The sequence below is a fragment of the Ochlerotatus camptorhynchus genome, unplaced genomic scaffold (assembly GCF_037179485.1).
Source record: "Ochlerotatus camptorhynchus isolate MF236.1 unplaced genomic scaffold, CSIRO-AGI_Acam_v1.1 ptg000443l, whole genome shotgun sequence".
NCBI classification, from domain to species: Eukaryota; Metazoa; Arthropoda; class Insecta; order Diptera; family Culicidae; genus Ochlerotatus; species Ochlerotatus camptorhynchus.
This window is the reverse complement of record NW_027040929.1, coordinates 6,490,683-6,503,433: the sequence shown is the minus strand read 5'-3', so window position 1 is coordinate 6,503,433 and position 12,751 is coordinate 6,490,683. Positions and strand designations below refer to the sequence as shown.

Below are 12,751 nucleotides of genomic sequence, written 5' to 3'. Positions count from 1 at the left end.
TCCTCGTATTTCCTGCCTGAAATACGATCTAAACTGAGTGCTTTATCTAACTGCTCCTATAGTATCACCTTAGCTTGGGTCCCATCTCATTGCTCAATTCCGAGTAATGAGAAAGCGGACTCGTTAGCTAAGGTGGGCGCTATGGAAGGCGATATTTTTGAGCGACAAATCGCCTTCAACGAATTTTTCTCCATTGCTCGTCAGCAAGTCCTCATCAGTTGGCAACACAAATGGAATGATGGTGAATTGGGAAGATGGTTACATTCTATTCTCCCACAGGTGTCGAACAAACCATGGTTCAAAGGGTTGGACATGAGCCGCGACTTTATACGCGTTATATCAAGGCTTATGTCCAATCACTGCTCGTTAGACTCGCACTTCTATCGAATTGGGCTCTCAGACAGCAATTTATGTGCATGTGGCAGTGGTTATCACGATATCGAGCATGTTGTTTGGTCGTGTACCCTACACCGTGTTGCCAGATCTGATTTATCCACATCCCTCAGGGTCCGAGGAAAAGAACCCGCGATACCCGTTAGAGATGTCTTGGCGAGCCGAGATCTCGACTATTTGAATTTAATTTATGTGTTTTTAAAACGGATAGATCTGAGGATTTAGTAGTTAGTGTCATCTTGTGTTCTCTCAAGTTGTTAGCTGCCCATCGGTGTACCCCCATGTTTGTCTTTTTCATCAGAGTGTCACTTAGTTCGAGATCAAGAGCACATTGCTCTCCAAACCTTGTGTTCACAATCCCTACCCTGCCATCCATTTGTTACAATTTGTCACCCCTAACCTCGAGATAGCCGCGAGTAATCGGCCCCCGCTTTACTAACGTTAGTTTTAAGTAATTTTGTAATCTAATCAATGAATATTGGCTCCGCAAAGCTATAGCAAATGAGCCTGGAAAAATAAACGCATTATAAAAAAAAAATAGCATTATACCACAGACAAACAGACGTAACTCTTTGAAAAAGTTTTTCTTGAAAACATAGTATCTCAAAACATAGGACCTCAGTAACGACATCTATCAGGCTTCTCGCGGAAAACAAGCTTGCTCCCTAACTCGAAAACAATATTGCTTGAAAGTTCTATAGAATGTATAGAAACGTCAAAGTGATCCGATGCCAGCGCTGCGACGAGTAGTTCGCGAAACTGATAATATTCAAATCAACCGTTAAATGCGTGAACGAAGATACACAATGAAGAATTACGTCTGTTTGTCTGTGATTATACTATTTCATGGTTTCATTATTCCGTAAAACATTTTTTTATAGCAAGTGAGTGGAGGTAACCCTGGTGGTAAACGTGACTCCTTTCTCACCCCAATGGGTATGGGTTCAATCCCAGCCAAGGTCGGTGAGATTTTTCTGAGGCTTAAAAATCTCTGATCACGTCTTCCTTTGGAAGGGAAGTAAAGCATTGGTCCCGGCCTATGCGTGTTGAATGGGTGCGATATCAGACGCAGTTGTAGAAGCTGCCTTCCTGCACATTTGATCAGAGCGTAAAATTATTGACTGCTTAGGTCAGGCCAGTGACAAGGCCTATACCAACAGCAGCGTTTGACAGTAGGCAGGATGTCCCTGGCTCAAAACGTACATTTTGCTGTGCAGGGCCGCTGTCATGGTATAACATGTTGCCTACGCGCCTGCCACTGGGCTGGCTTAGGCTGAGTGGGAAAACACTGCACTATTCAATCCATTGCTCTGTCCAGACAGTTTGTACCATACGGAAAGGACGAGGTAATGAAAGAGCCAACAAAAACATTCAGTCACTCACGAACAGGTGACTCACACCGCTTGCCTTCCTTAATAAAATTGTTATGGTTATTTTCCTTAACGACGTGTTCTCCAAACCATTAGTGGAATAGTTCAATAATACTATAATTCGTTTATAGTATTTTCTTTATTAGGGTTCGCTCACACAGCATGTAATTTAGGCATTTTTCCATAGAAAATGTACGCTCAGTCATTCTATACAAGGATTGGGTACCATCACGAAAGAATAAACGTGCTGCACTTAAAAAAATGTACACGTCGCTATTATGTGGTTCACACTTAATTTTGCGCAATACGTCAAACACATGCATTTCATGTGTGATCCTTATGATATAAATTGATTTCTGAGCACTACAAAGCTACTTGTGAAACATTTAGATGTTTTGTTTCTCACTTATTGATATTAACAGTCTCACTCACTACCGTAAAATGATTTATTCTTGAAATTATACTGTAAATCATAACTAATTTGAGTGCCTTACATTTAGGGATTAAATGTAATGTATTTTGAAACGAAGTTTTATTTTCCAATGTTTATTTTCTTATTATGACAGTAGATAAACATAGTAGATAGATCGGGTTTTAATGATATTGGGAGAAGTATGTTAGAAATATATTAATTTTCCTTCCGACATATAGTCGATTCCGAAAGAATCGATTAAACTCATATTAAGAAACGGCAAATAAATCCTGATGAATAAAGAAATGAGTGTAAACAAAATCAAACAAAAATTCCTTTAAGCATTTCCTGTAACATGTCACGAAAATCATAGCTCTCAGAATATCCTCCGAAACCGATTTCTCCGTACATCAATCGACTACTCCACCAACGCTGGAAACAAACTGAAAATAAATCAATGAACATACCTTTTCCACTAAAAACCCATACCTTGCAACACTCCTGGATATATTGGTTGCAAACGTCCGGCCACTGGTTCAAAATTTAACATTTACCAATAGTTGTAGACATTTGGCTTCATATCCAAACCAGGGTTTTTATCTTGCTCTCTTGAAGCTGATAGGTTGAAAACCAAAAATATTGTTGTTTCTTTTGCTAAGCAAGCATCCTCTTGAAATGCAAAACACTTCGAGTTTGTATGTTTTTCAATGTAGCGCAGATTCATGTATATTATAAATGAATGTAGCGTGCATGCACTTGAATTTATTATGCGGGATCTTTCATTATTCCATTGTTAGAAACATGAGAAATAAGTGTGTAAAACACATTGTATCAATGTGGAAAACACATACAATCATTGTGATTGATCAATTGAACAGGCAAAGGTTAAAACACATGAATCTGACGTGCACATTTTTTTGAGTGTGACTGAGCTACTGGCTGAGTGCTCGGCTGTCAGTGACTCGTTTACCTCTCAATCATTCAGACTCTCACAAGGCAGTGATTGATGAGGCAGATGGCAGTTCATATTCATATGAAAATCCAATTGAACCTCAGCACCGCATTCGATTGCCGTCAATGGATGACAATCGATGTCAGTCGGTGATTGGCACTAGATTGCGGAGCAGAGACCGATGTTAAATAAAGAAAAGACACGTCCCTAAAGCTTCAAACTTCTTTCTTTCAAGGAATAATCCTCAAAAATTACTTTTCCGTTTTCTTTTCAGCTGCGTACCAGGCTTTTGGTGTGAAATGCACAATATATTTGTCGAATCACTCTCAAAAGATTTTCAAATCTAAATAGATTAAAAGTTACGCTAAATTGCAACTCTCCTGACCGACGCAACATCATCGGGTGGGGGAAATTTTCCCCTTTCCGATAATTGTATTGGTTTGCGTGGGCGTACTTCGGTTCGCGTGTAAAGGGCCTTACAACTTTTGTTTACAAAAGTTTTTGTGCCGTTGTCAAATATTACGCCTAATATATGCATCAACCTCTATGCTATAATCCCAAATCAGTCCCATATGGAAAAAGTAGACATTGAGAAAATGGCATTTGAAGTTAAGAAATGCAATTTACATATAAATATTTAAAAAATCTTTGAAAATAAATTAATCAATTATTTTGTCATGTTAACATCAGTTGCAATGTAGCATAAACTATGGCGATTTAAAAAAGCAGAACTGCAACTTGACCTCTGGACGATCGAATTTCAGGATGAGACTGATTAAGTAGTAAAAAATGAAATACCCAACTCGCTGCATTCCCTCAATCGAATCCTTTGGGGAGGGGCATCGGATGAATTCCTGTCCAAGCGAAAGGATCTGAAGCAGTCAGTTCAACAACGAACGGATGAAGAAAATCAATAACGGAATAAGGTAGATACCCGTACCACAGACAAACAGACATAACACATTGAATATTTCTCACTGTAAAACATCGTCGCTAAAACATTACCGCCACTGTGGTGAGTAGTATGCTGAACAGATGGCGGTATTGTGCAAACGTCAAACGCAAGGGAATTGACTATGCGCGCCACAGGTGCCGGTACTACCAACTACGATACTTTTAAATTGACCGTTAAATGCTAGTTCGAGAGTTATGTCCGTTTGTCTGTGCCCGTACGTTTACTGGTGTACTGACTAAAGCCCTACAGTAAAAGTATGGACGGTTGACGTTTACACACTACCGCCATCTGTTCAGTGTACTACCCACCACAGTGTACTCAACAGATGGCGGTAATGTTTTAGCGACGATGTTTTACAATGAGGAATATTCAATGTGTTATGCCTGTTTGTCTGTGCTTTTACTGTAGGGCTTTAGTACTGACTGGAGGTCTAGATACATAGTGATTCTCTGCTTGATCGTCAAGCAGTATAGTTCGGCTCTTGCTCGCTCTGACGAGTTGTTCGAAAAAGTTCGTGGTGAAGTGTTCGCGCTCTCTCTCTCTTTCGCGGTGTTTTTTGTGTGTGTGCGTGCCCCGATATGGGGAAGCATCGCTCGCGAAGCCCGGTGAAGGACAAGAACCCCGGTGAAGGAAGTTCGGGTGTACCTACATCCAACAGGTTTGCTGTTCTCCCCATGGATGGGAATATCCAACCAGCTGTGACGGAAAAACGCAGCAAGAAGAGGAAGAAGAATCGGGGCTAGTCCGATGGCACAATTGGTCGCGAGGATGCCTCTGCGACAAACGAAGATTTCGGCGACGCTGCCGAAATAGAAAATGCTGCTGAAAGGTGCGCGGCAAGAGTGAAGCTACCTCCGCTGGTAGTGAAAAATGCCCATCTTAACGAGCTCATCGCGGATCTGGCGTCGCTGTGCGTCAAAGCCGAATTCAAGTTGGGCAGAGTCGGCACCAAGGTGGTGCTCCGTACGAAAACGGAGTATGACTTGGTCATCGCCCACCTGAGGACTTCCAAGGTGGAATTCTTCACCCATGACATTCCCGGTGAGAAACCATTCAAGGTCGTCATCAGGGGTCTACCGAACTTTGACCCGAAGTTGATCGAAGCGGAAATCAAGAACCGCTACAAGCTGGCCCAACTGCCGTCTTCCGGGTGACAAGGAGGGACGAGAACGTCAATAAATATCCGGATTGCCTTTTCCTGGTGCATTTCCAGAAGGGAACGGTGACGCTTAATGCGTTGAAGGCTATCCGCTCCATCAATTCCATCATTGTCCGATGGGAGCCATACCGTGGCGGCCGTCACGACGTCACCCAGTGTCAGCGTTGCCAGAATTTCGGGCACGGCACCCGAAACTGCTACATCAAGCCGCGCTGTGGCAAATGCGCCCAAAATCATGTCTCCTCCGAGTGCGTTGTCGACGAGTCGGACACGTGCAAATGCGCCAACTGTGGTGGAGCTCATCAAGGGTCCGACAAACAGTGCCCCAAACGCGAGGATTTCAAGCGGATCCGAAAGCAGGCGTCCACAAGAAGTCAACCAGGACGGAAGAAGGAAAACATTCCGGCATTCAGGGTGGAGGACTTCCCGCCTCTTCGTGATACGCAACACGGTCAAGCAAATCCACGGGTGCAATCCGGCCCCCGTCAAGAAACGTCTGTTGCCTCAGCTGGACAAAGCTCTCCATCCCCCCTGGATTCTGGAGACAACCACCAGCACAAAACGCCAATCCCGATCTCTTCTCTGCGGATGAGCTGATGAAGATTTTCGTCGACATGACCGGTGCTCTTCGTCAGTGCCGCAGCAAGCCCGAACAGATCCAAGTGCTCGGTAAGTTTATTATTCAGTATGGTGTCTAAACCGATAACTGTCGTCACATGGAACGCATGCTCTGTAAGAGCAAAAAGACTCGAGCTTGCTGACTTCCTCCGCAAGCAAAGTATCGACGTGGGCCTCCTAACAGAGACCCACCTTAAATCCGGTGACAGTTTTTGGCTACCTGATCACCACATTATCCGGCTTGATCGTATCGACTCCAGGGGTGGTGGTGTTACGATCATCATCAAGAAAGGAATAAAGTTCTACACGCTGCCGCATATCCGCACTTCTATCATTGAGGCCCTTAGTGTGGAGGTGGAATCATCAACCGGAAACGTCCGGTTCATCGCCGTATACTGCCCTCGTCAGTGTGCTGCCAGCAACGGACTAAGGATGAAATTCAAGAACGACCTTACCGCTATCACCCGCACGAGCTCACGATTCGTCATTGGGGGCGATCTAAATACCCGCCACGAAGCATGGCGGAACTATCAGCGGAATCAGAATGGACGTCTGCTCTTCGACCACTCGCAGCATGGGCTGTATACAGTGCAATTTCCGGATGAACCGACATTCATCTCTCCGGCGGGAAACCCTTCCACGCTGGACCTCTTCCTGACGAACTTCGGGCTATCCAAGCCGGTGGCAATCAACGACTTAAGCTCCGATCACCAACCGGTGGTGGCTGAGGTCAGCATCAACATAGCTCCTGCTCCAATCCTACGAAAAGACTACCACCACGTAAACTGGGTCCAGTTTGGACGTGTGGTAGACCTGAACATCAACGAAAATCCGCCGCTTGACACCGTAGAGGACATCGACCGGGCTCTGGAAGGACTCCACCAGGCCATATCCGTGGCTGACGAGACATGCGTTCGACAAGTTCCTGTGAGGGGTAAGTTTGTTGCTATTGATTCCCACACCCAGTTACTGATTCGCTTGAGAAATGTGCGTAGACGCCAGTTTCAGAGGACTGGAGATCTGAGCAAAAAACATGAAATGGCCGATCTGAACAGGCAGATTGCTTCCAGAATGGACTCACTCCGAAATGAAAGTTTCGGGCGTGTTGTCCAGAATCTGGATGACCGCTCCCGTCCATTCTGGAAGGTAGCCAAGGTGCTGAAAACTCATCCCAAACCCATTCCTCCTCTCAGAGTCGGAAATGATGACAATCGGCTCATTACCCCACAAGAGAAAGCAAATGCGATTGGTAATCATATTGCTACATCGCATTTGCTTGGCTCAACTATCCAAAGTCCGCTCGAAAATCAGGTGACGCAATGCGTACAAAACTTGGATGCCTCCGCTTGTGTCATCCCTCCGGTAGAAAATATTACAGTGGAGCAGATTTGCTCAGCGCTGAAAAACACCAAAAACATGAAGGCTCCCGGGTTTGACGGTATATTCAACTTGGTATTGAAGAAGCTGAGCACGAAAGTGTACTCGCTTTTGACTGCTATCTTCAACAGATGCATGGAACTGCACTACTTTCCAAGTATCTGGAAGATAGCAAAAATCATACCAATCCGCAAACCCGGTAAAGATCCATCACTACCTTCCAGCTATAGACCAATCAGCCTCCTTTCAGCGCTGAGCAAATTGTTCGAGAAACTAATTCTCAATCGTTTGCTCAAGTTTGTCGAGGAGAACAACATTCTCCTCCCTGAACAGTTTGGGTTTAGGAAAGGGCATTCCACAAATCACCAGCTAGTTCGGGTGATGAATAACATTCGAAGTAACAAAGCTGTATCCAAGTCCACAGCCATGGCATTGCTAGATGTTGAAAAGTGGTGGTTGACAATGTTTGGCATGACGGACTTGTGTACAAGCTTTGTAACTTCAACTTTCCACCACATCTTGTAAAAATCACCCGTAACTACCTCCAGCAAAGGTCGTTTAAGGTATCGTTGAATGGTTGCAATTCAAACACCTTTTCCATCCCAGCAGGTGTTCCGCAAGGTAGCCTGTTGGGCCCTTTGCTATACAGCATATACACTTCCGACATTCCTCCCTTGGGCAACGGTTGCGTGTTCTTCCTGTTCGCAGATGATACCGCTATAACCGTCAAGGGAAGGAGGCCTCGTGAAATAACAAACTTCAACGATGCCTTGACGCCTTTGCTGATTATGCCAACACGTGGAAAATCAAAATCAATGCCTCCAAAACCCAATCAATAATGTTCCTCCATCGACAATCTCCCAAACTAAAACCGGCTCCCTCTTGTACTGTAATAATGGATGGCACAAGGGTTGAGTGGTCCACCGAAGTAACATATCTTGGTATGTTATTTGACGAAAAGCTCCTTTTCCGCTCGCACATAGATAGGGCAGTAGTTAAGTGTTCCAATCTAGTTAGGTGCTTGTATCCACTTATTTGCCGCAGATCTCGTCTCTCTAGGGTGAACAAACTGGCTGTCTACAAACAAATCATTGCGCCTGCGATCTTCTACGCAGCTCCGGTGTGGGAATCATGTGCACAAACTCACAGGAACAAAATACAGGTAGCGCAGAACAGGGTATTGAGGATGATCCTAGATCGATACCCGCATTTCCGACCTCCATCAAGAGGCTAACATCCCGAAAGTAGATTTTCAAATTAACGAAACTAGGAACAAATTTGTACAGAAATGCAATACATCAGAACATGCTTTGATAAGCAATTTGTATATAGTAGGTTAGGTGTATATAGTAGTTGTAGATTAGTTGTAGCTGTAAATAGTAGTTTTAAGTAGTCTCCTTTTTCCAATTCAAAACAAACCAATCCCACTAAGGTGGTCATACTTTAACAGGCCTGATAGGACTAGGAACAGTAAATAATAATTAAAAATTTCAAAATAACTAAAGTTGAAAAGACGCATCTGTGTCACTTGAAAATTCATACATGTAAACCAAACAAATACAAGAAATATAGATCATTCAAAGTCAACTGACTGGAGGTGCATCGCCAAACGAGGAAGCGGTTGAGGTCGTGGAAAAAGAGGTGGTGGTGATGGATGTGACGTCCCGGACGCCGAGAAGAACAGCCGAGAGGAAGTAAGAGCTGTTGGAAAACAGCAGCCGCCAGTTTTCAAATACAAAAATGATACGTATAAGGGGAAAAATATAATTCGGCCTAATCGCCCATTCCCGGCCTATCGAGCACAAAACATTAAATCTATCTATGATTTCGGCGTAAACATGTCAAACAAATTTTTGGTACGATGCTTCTATTAATTAGCTTTCGTCTTGCAGTCTTGTGTTGAAGAACGCAAAATAAGATCTCGAAAACAAAAGGCACAATTGAAGTGTACAAAAGGCGCACGCAAATTCACTTAGCCAAAGAGAATTCCAATGGCGTTTCAATGGCTAATTGGCCTAAGAAAACCCGTAGGTCAAGTTGAGCTACATGAAGCAGTTTTGCATTTTCAACAATAAATGAATATTTCGCGACCCCTTTTAGAAATAACGGTACATATGGAAAGGTAAATAAATTTGGAAGCAATATGTTACAATAACATTCCGTTTGGTGCTAAACTACGCTAGATTAAGAAAGACTAAGTGCGGGTTGTGCTTAATAGGCCGGGAATGGGGTAGTTAACCCTTCTACTACAAATTCGTGATAGTTAACTATACCGAGAGGGAGCGGATAAAGGACGAGGAGGAGGCCAAGCGGTGGGCACTGCTGAAGGAAAAATAATTGGAATAAGCAAAGGAGTTTGAGGACACGGATGAAAGCGGAAGCTGTACTCAAGTCGCCAGTCGGAAGTGTAAGAAGAACTCATAAACAATGTCCCTCATTAATATTTTATTGTAATTATAAAATTATTAAATGGTTCTTGGCTCCATAGAGTCCATTTTGACGTTTGAGCCTAACAAATAAACTAATTGGAGTAAAGTAAAGCTAGGAACGGCTTTGGGTTTTTTTTCAAAAACAATTATCTCGAACATATCCTAAAGATGCTGCAGAAAATGAGCTTTGTAATTTTTAACCCCATGCCTGGTATAGATAGGCTCTAGCTTGACGACACCAGTTGCCTAATCCATTGCTGAATAGATTTCATTACTAGTGTACTTGCGCATTTTATATACATATATTTTGAAGGGAGAGCTTTCTGCTAGGTTTCTTAACTGCACTTGGAAAGGTGATATATAGCAATAAAAGCGAGGTTGGCATGTCATTTTTTTTTACACAAATTGCTTTTTTGTTAATAAGTGTTCACCCAGTGGATGAAACTTGATTTTACTTTAAGCAATTGATATTATATAAAATAGGGGAAATGGCTCTAATGTTGGCCTATGGATCTAAGATTGGGCCCATCGCTAAAAATCTACTATTTATCCATTTTATCTAGATGAACGCGTCATTTGGACGGTAGTAATGGATATTTTTGGTAGCTATTGAAAATTTAGTCGATTATTGAATTTATGTATGGGCCCAAATTAGGGGCATTTAGGCCGACATTACATCCATTTCCCCTAGTACTCTGAAATGAACAGTGATTATTTCTCTTTTCGTTTTTGTGACGCAAATTTGAAAACAGCTTTCTACCTTAATACAAATCTCCTGTGTTTTACGTACTCATAGGAACCTCGAACTCTTTTCTATCAGTTGTTTCAAGAAAATACATGTTTCCTCAAGTAAGTGTGGAGTTATTAACAAATGAACAATTTGTGCGAAAAAAAATGTGTATGCCAACCGTGAATAAAAGCTGTGAAATTCAATTAACACAGCTTGAAAAAAAAATAGTTGTGATAGTCAGCGTTTTTTAATGACATAGAATATTTTTAAGAAATTTGTATAACAACTTGTTTTAGTTCTTAAATTGTTGTTTAAATATTTCCTTTTGAATAGTACTAGACGTCATTTTAAGCATAAGAAGACTCTCCATTTTCATCACCATTGGTGACGCGATTGCTTTCACTGTATTCCTTCACCGATGGCATGGAAGTCATGGACGACGAAGTAAGGGTGACTCTAAAATAGAAAAAAAATATACGTTTTCACTCAAATAATTTCATTGATTTTGACGGGTTAAAGACAATCGATAATATAATGCCATTATACGCATTACTGTCTCATGTGCATGCATACCTTATGGCCTATTATATAGCGTAATAATAAAGTATATAATATACTATACCTTGGAATATTTTCATTTTCCCCTAGATTGCACAGGTTCGAACCGATTGCATTAGTGCTGATACCGTCATACCTTTCTCGATGAAACGAAATATTATTTGGATTTCGGTAGTTCAAATCACTCACTGAATCAATTGAACTGTCGCTATTTTCACTAAAATGTATAAATAAAATGTTATGTAGGTATTTGCATAATATTAGTGAATAATTATGTTGTGTTTATTACCTATCTGAATGATATGAGTCTCCTTCCTCCATCGCTTGCTGTAAGTCTGATATTCTTTGCAATGCTAACCGAAGATCAGCACGCGCCGATGCGCATTCGGCCTCTACAGTTTCCAGACGCTTCTCAAGATCCTTCCGCTTAGATAGATTTTCTTGCTCTTTATTTGCAAATGAGTGTATCTCTTCCCGTAATTCCCGTATAGTTCTCTGTGATTTCTTGAGTGCATCTTGTGCATGCATTTCTTTGCTACGAATTTGAACAACTTCGCTTTGTGCCTTTTCAAGTGAATCTTTGTGTCGGTTCAATTGAATTTCCATGCGTGCACGAGTTGCTTGTTCAAACTCAAGTCGTGATTCTAATTCTTTGGTACGTAATTCAAGACGCTTGATTTGAATGCTCGATGGGGAATCGCCTATGTTTTCCACGTTTTCCAGTCGAGCCGTTAAGTCTGATATTTGTTCTTTTAAGGATGTTCGCTCCGATTCTAGTTCTAAAATCCTTAGTTCGTAGTCCGCTATGATCGCTTGTTCGGAGCTCAACTGTTTAACGGTGACACTGAATTTTTTCATTAATTCAGCCATTTCTTCTTCGTTTTCATCTAGTTGCGCCTGTAGTTCACTACGGTCGCGCAGAGCTGAAGTGGCCTTCTCAACGGCGTCTATCCGTGTTCGTTGAGCTTCCTCCAGCATCAATTGGACATCCTGCAATTCGTTTTCCGCTACTTGACGAGCTTTCACGGCCGAGGTACGTGCCGATTCAGCATCTTCTAGCTGGTTTCGAAGCTGTCGTATCAGCGTCTTACCAGCAGAATCGGTTTTTGCTCGTTCTAGTTGAGTTTGTGCATCGCGGAGGAGCGCTTTGTACTTTCTAAGATCACGCTTTAATTTATGTGAAGCTGCTTCCTCTGCCACTCGCTCGACTCGTACATTTTCCTCGAGGTTATTCAGACGCCGTTCAAGTTCGTGCTTCTCCCGCAGTAATAGAGTTCGTTCTTCGTGTTCTTGTTCTAACTGACATTCCAGTGACTTGATTTTCTTGTAAGCTGATCCTCGAACCTCTTCAAACTCATCATCGCGCTGTTGAGCCTCTTTACGGGCTTCTTTTCGCATGGTTTCAAGGGACATTTCCAGGCGAAGCTTTGCTTGTTCCAGCAACTACAAATATAAAACAAAAGCGATGATTATTATGATTGATTGATTTTTAATGTTTAGCTTATAAAAAGAAAAATAATTCATCCTGTAAGTGAATCTTTGCAAGTTTTAATTTTCCAATGATATAGGGGAAATGTAGGTAATGTCGGCCTACCCGAGCAAAGTCTGAGATCAAATTGAAATCTAAATTTGATGTTGTGATTTCACTGATAATGATTACTCAGGAGGTTGTCGTTTTGGTCGTTTTAACGGTTAAAATATCAAAATTGAGAGCAAACATATCTTCCTGTGACATCACATTGAAAACTATTTCTGCTATCAGTGAGAGCAAACTGAAAACCAAATTTGTTATCCATTT

General features: G+C 42.1%; 1 protein-coding gene across 3 annotated transcripts in view; it reads right to left on the bottom strand.

Moving 5' to 3' along the window:
- Nucleotides 1-10,655: 10,655 nt before the first annotated feature.
- The window catches only part of Mhcl (Myosin heavy chain-like), a 138,450-nt gene continuing 136,354 nt past the window's right edge, over nt 10,656-12,751 (bottom strand). For 2 of the 3 annotated variants that reach the window (XM_065234855.1, XM_065234856.1), the window contains 3 exons: nt 11,243-12,396; nt 11,018-11,170; nt 10,659-10,851 (listed from right to left, as the gene is read on the bottom strand). In XM_065234855.1, the coding sequence (XP_065090927.1) occupies nt 10,743-10,851; nt 11,018-11,170; nt 11,243-12,396 (1,416 nt within the window). In that variant the 3' untranslated portion in view covers nt 10,659-10,742. Of the gene's footprint in view, nt 10,852-11,017; nt 11,171-11,242; nt 12,397-12,751 lie in introns of all 3 variants that reach the window. The other variant, XM_065234857.1, reaches the window with a different exon arrangement.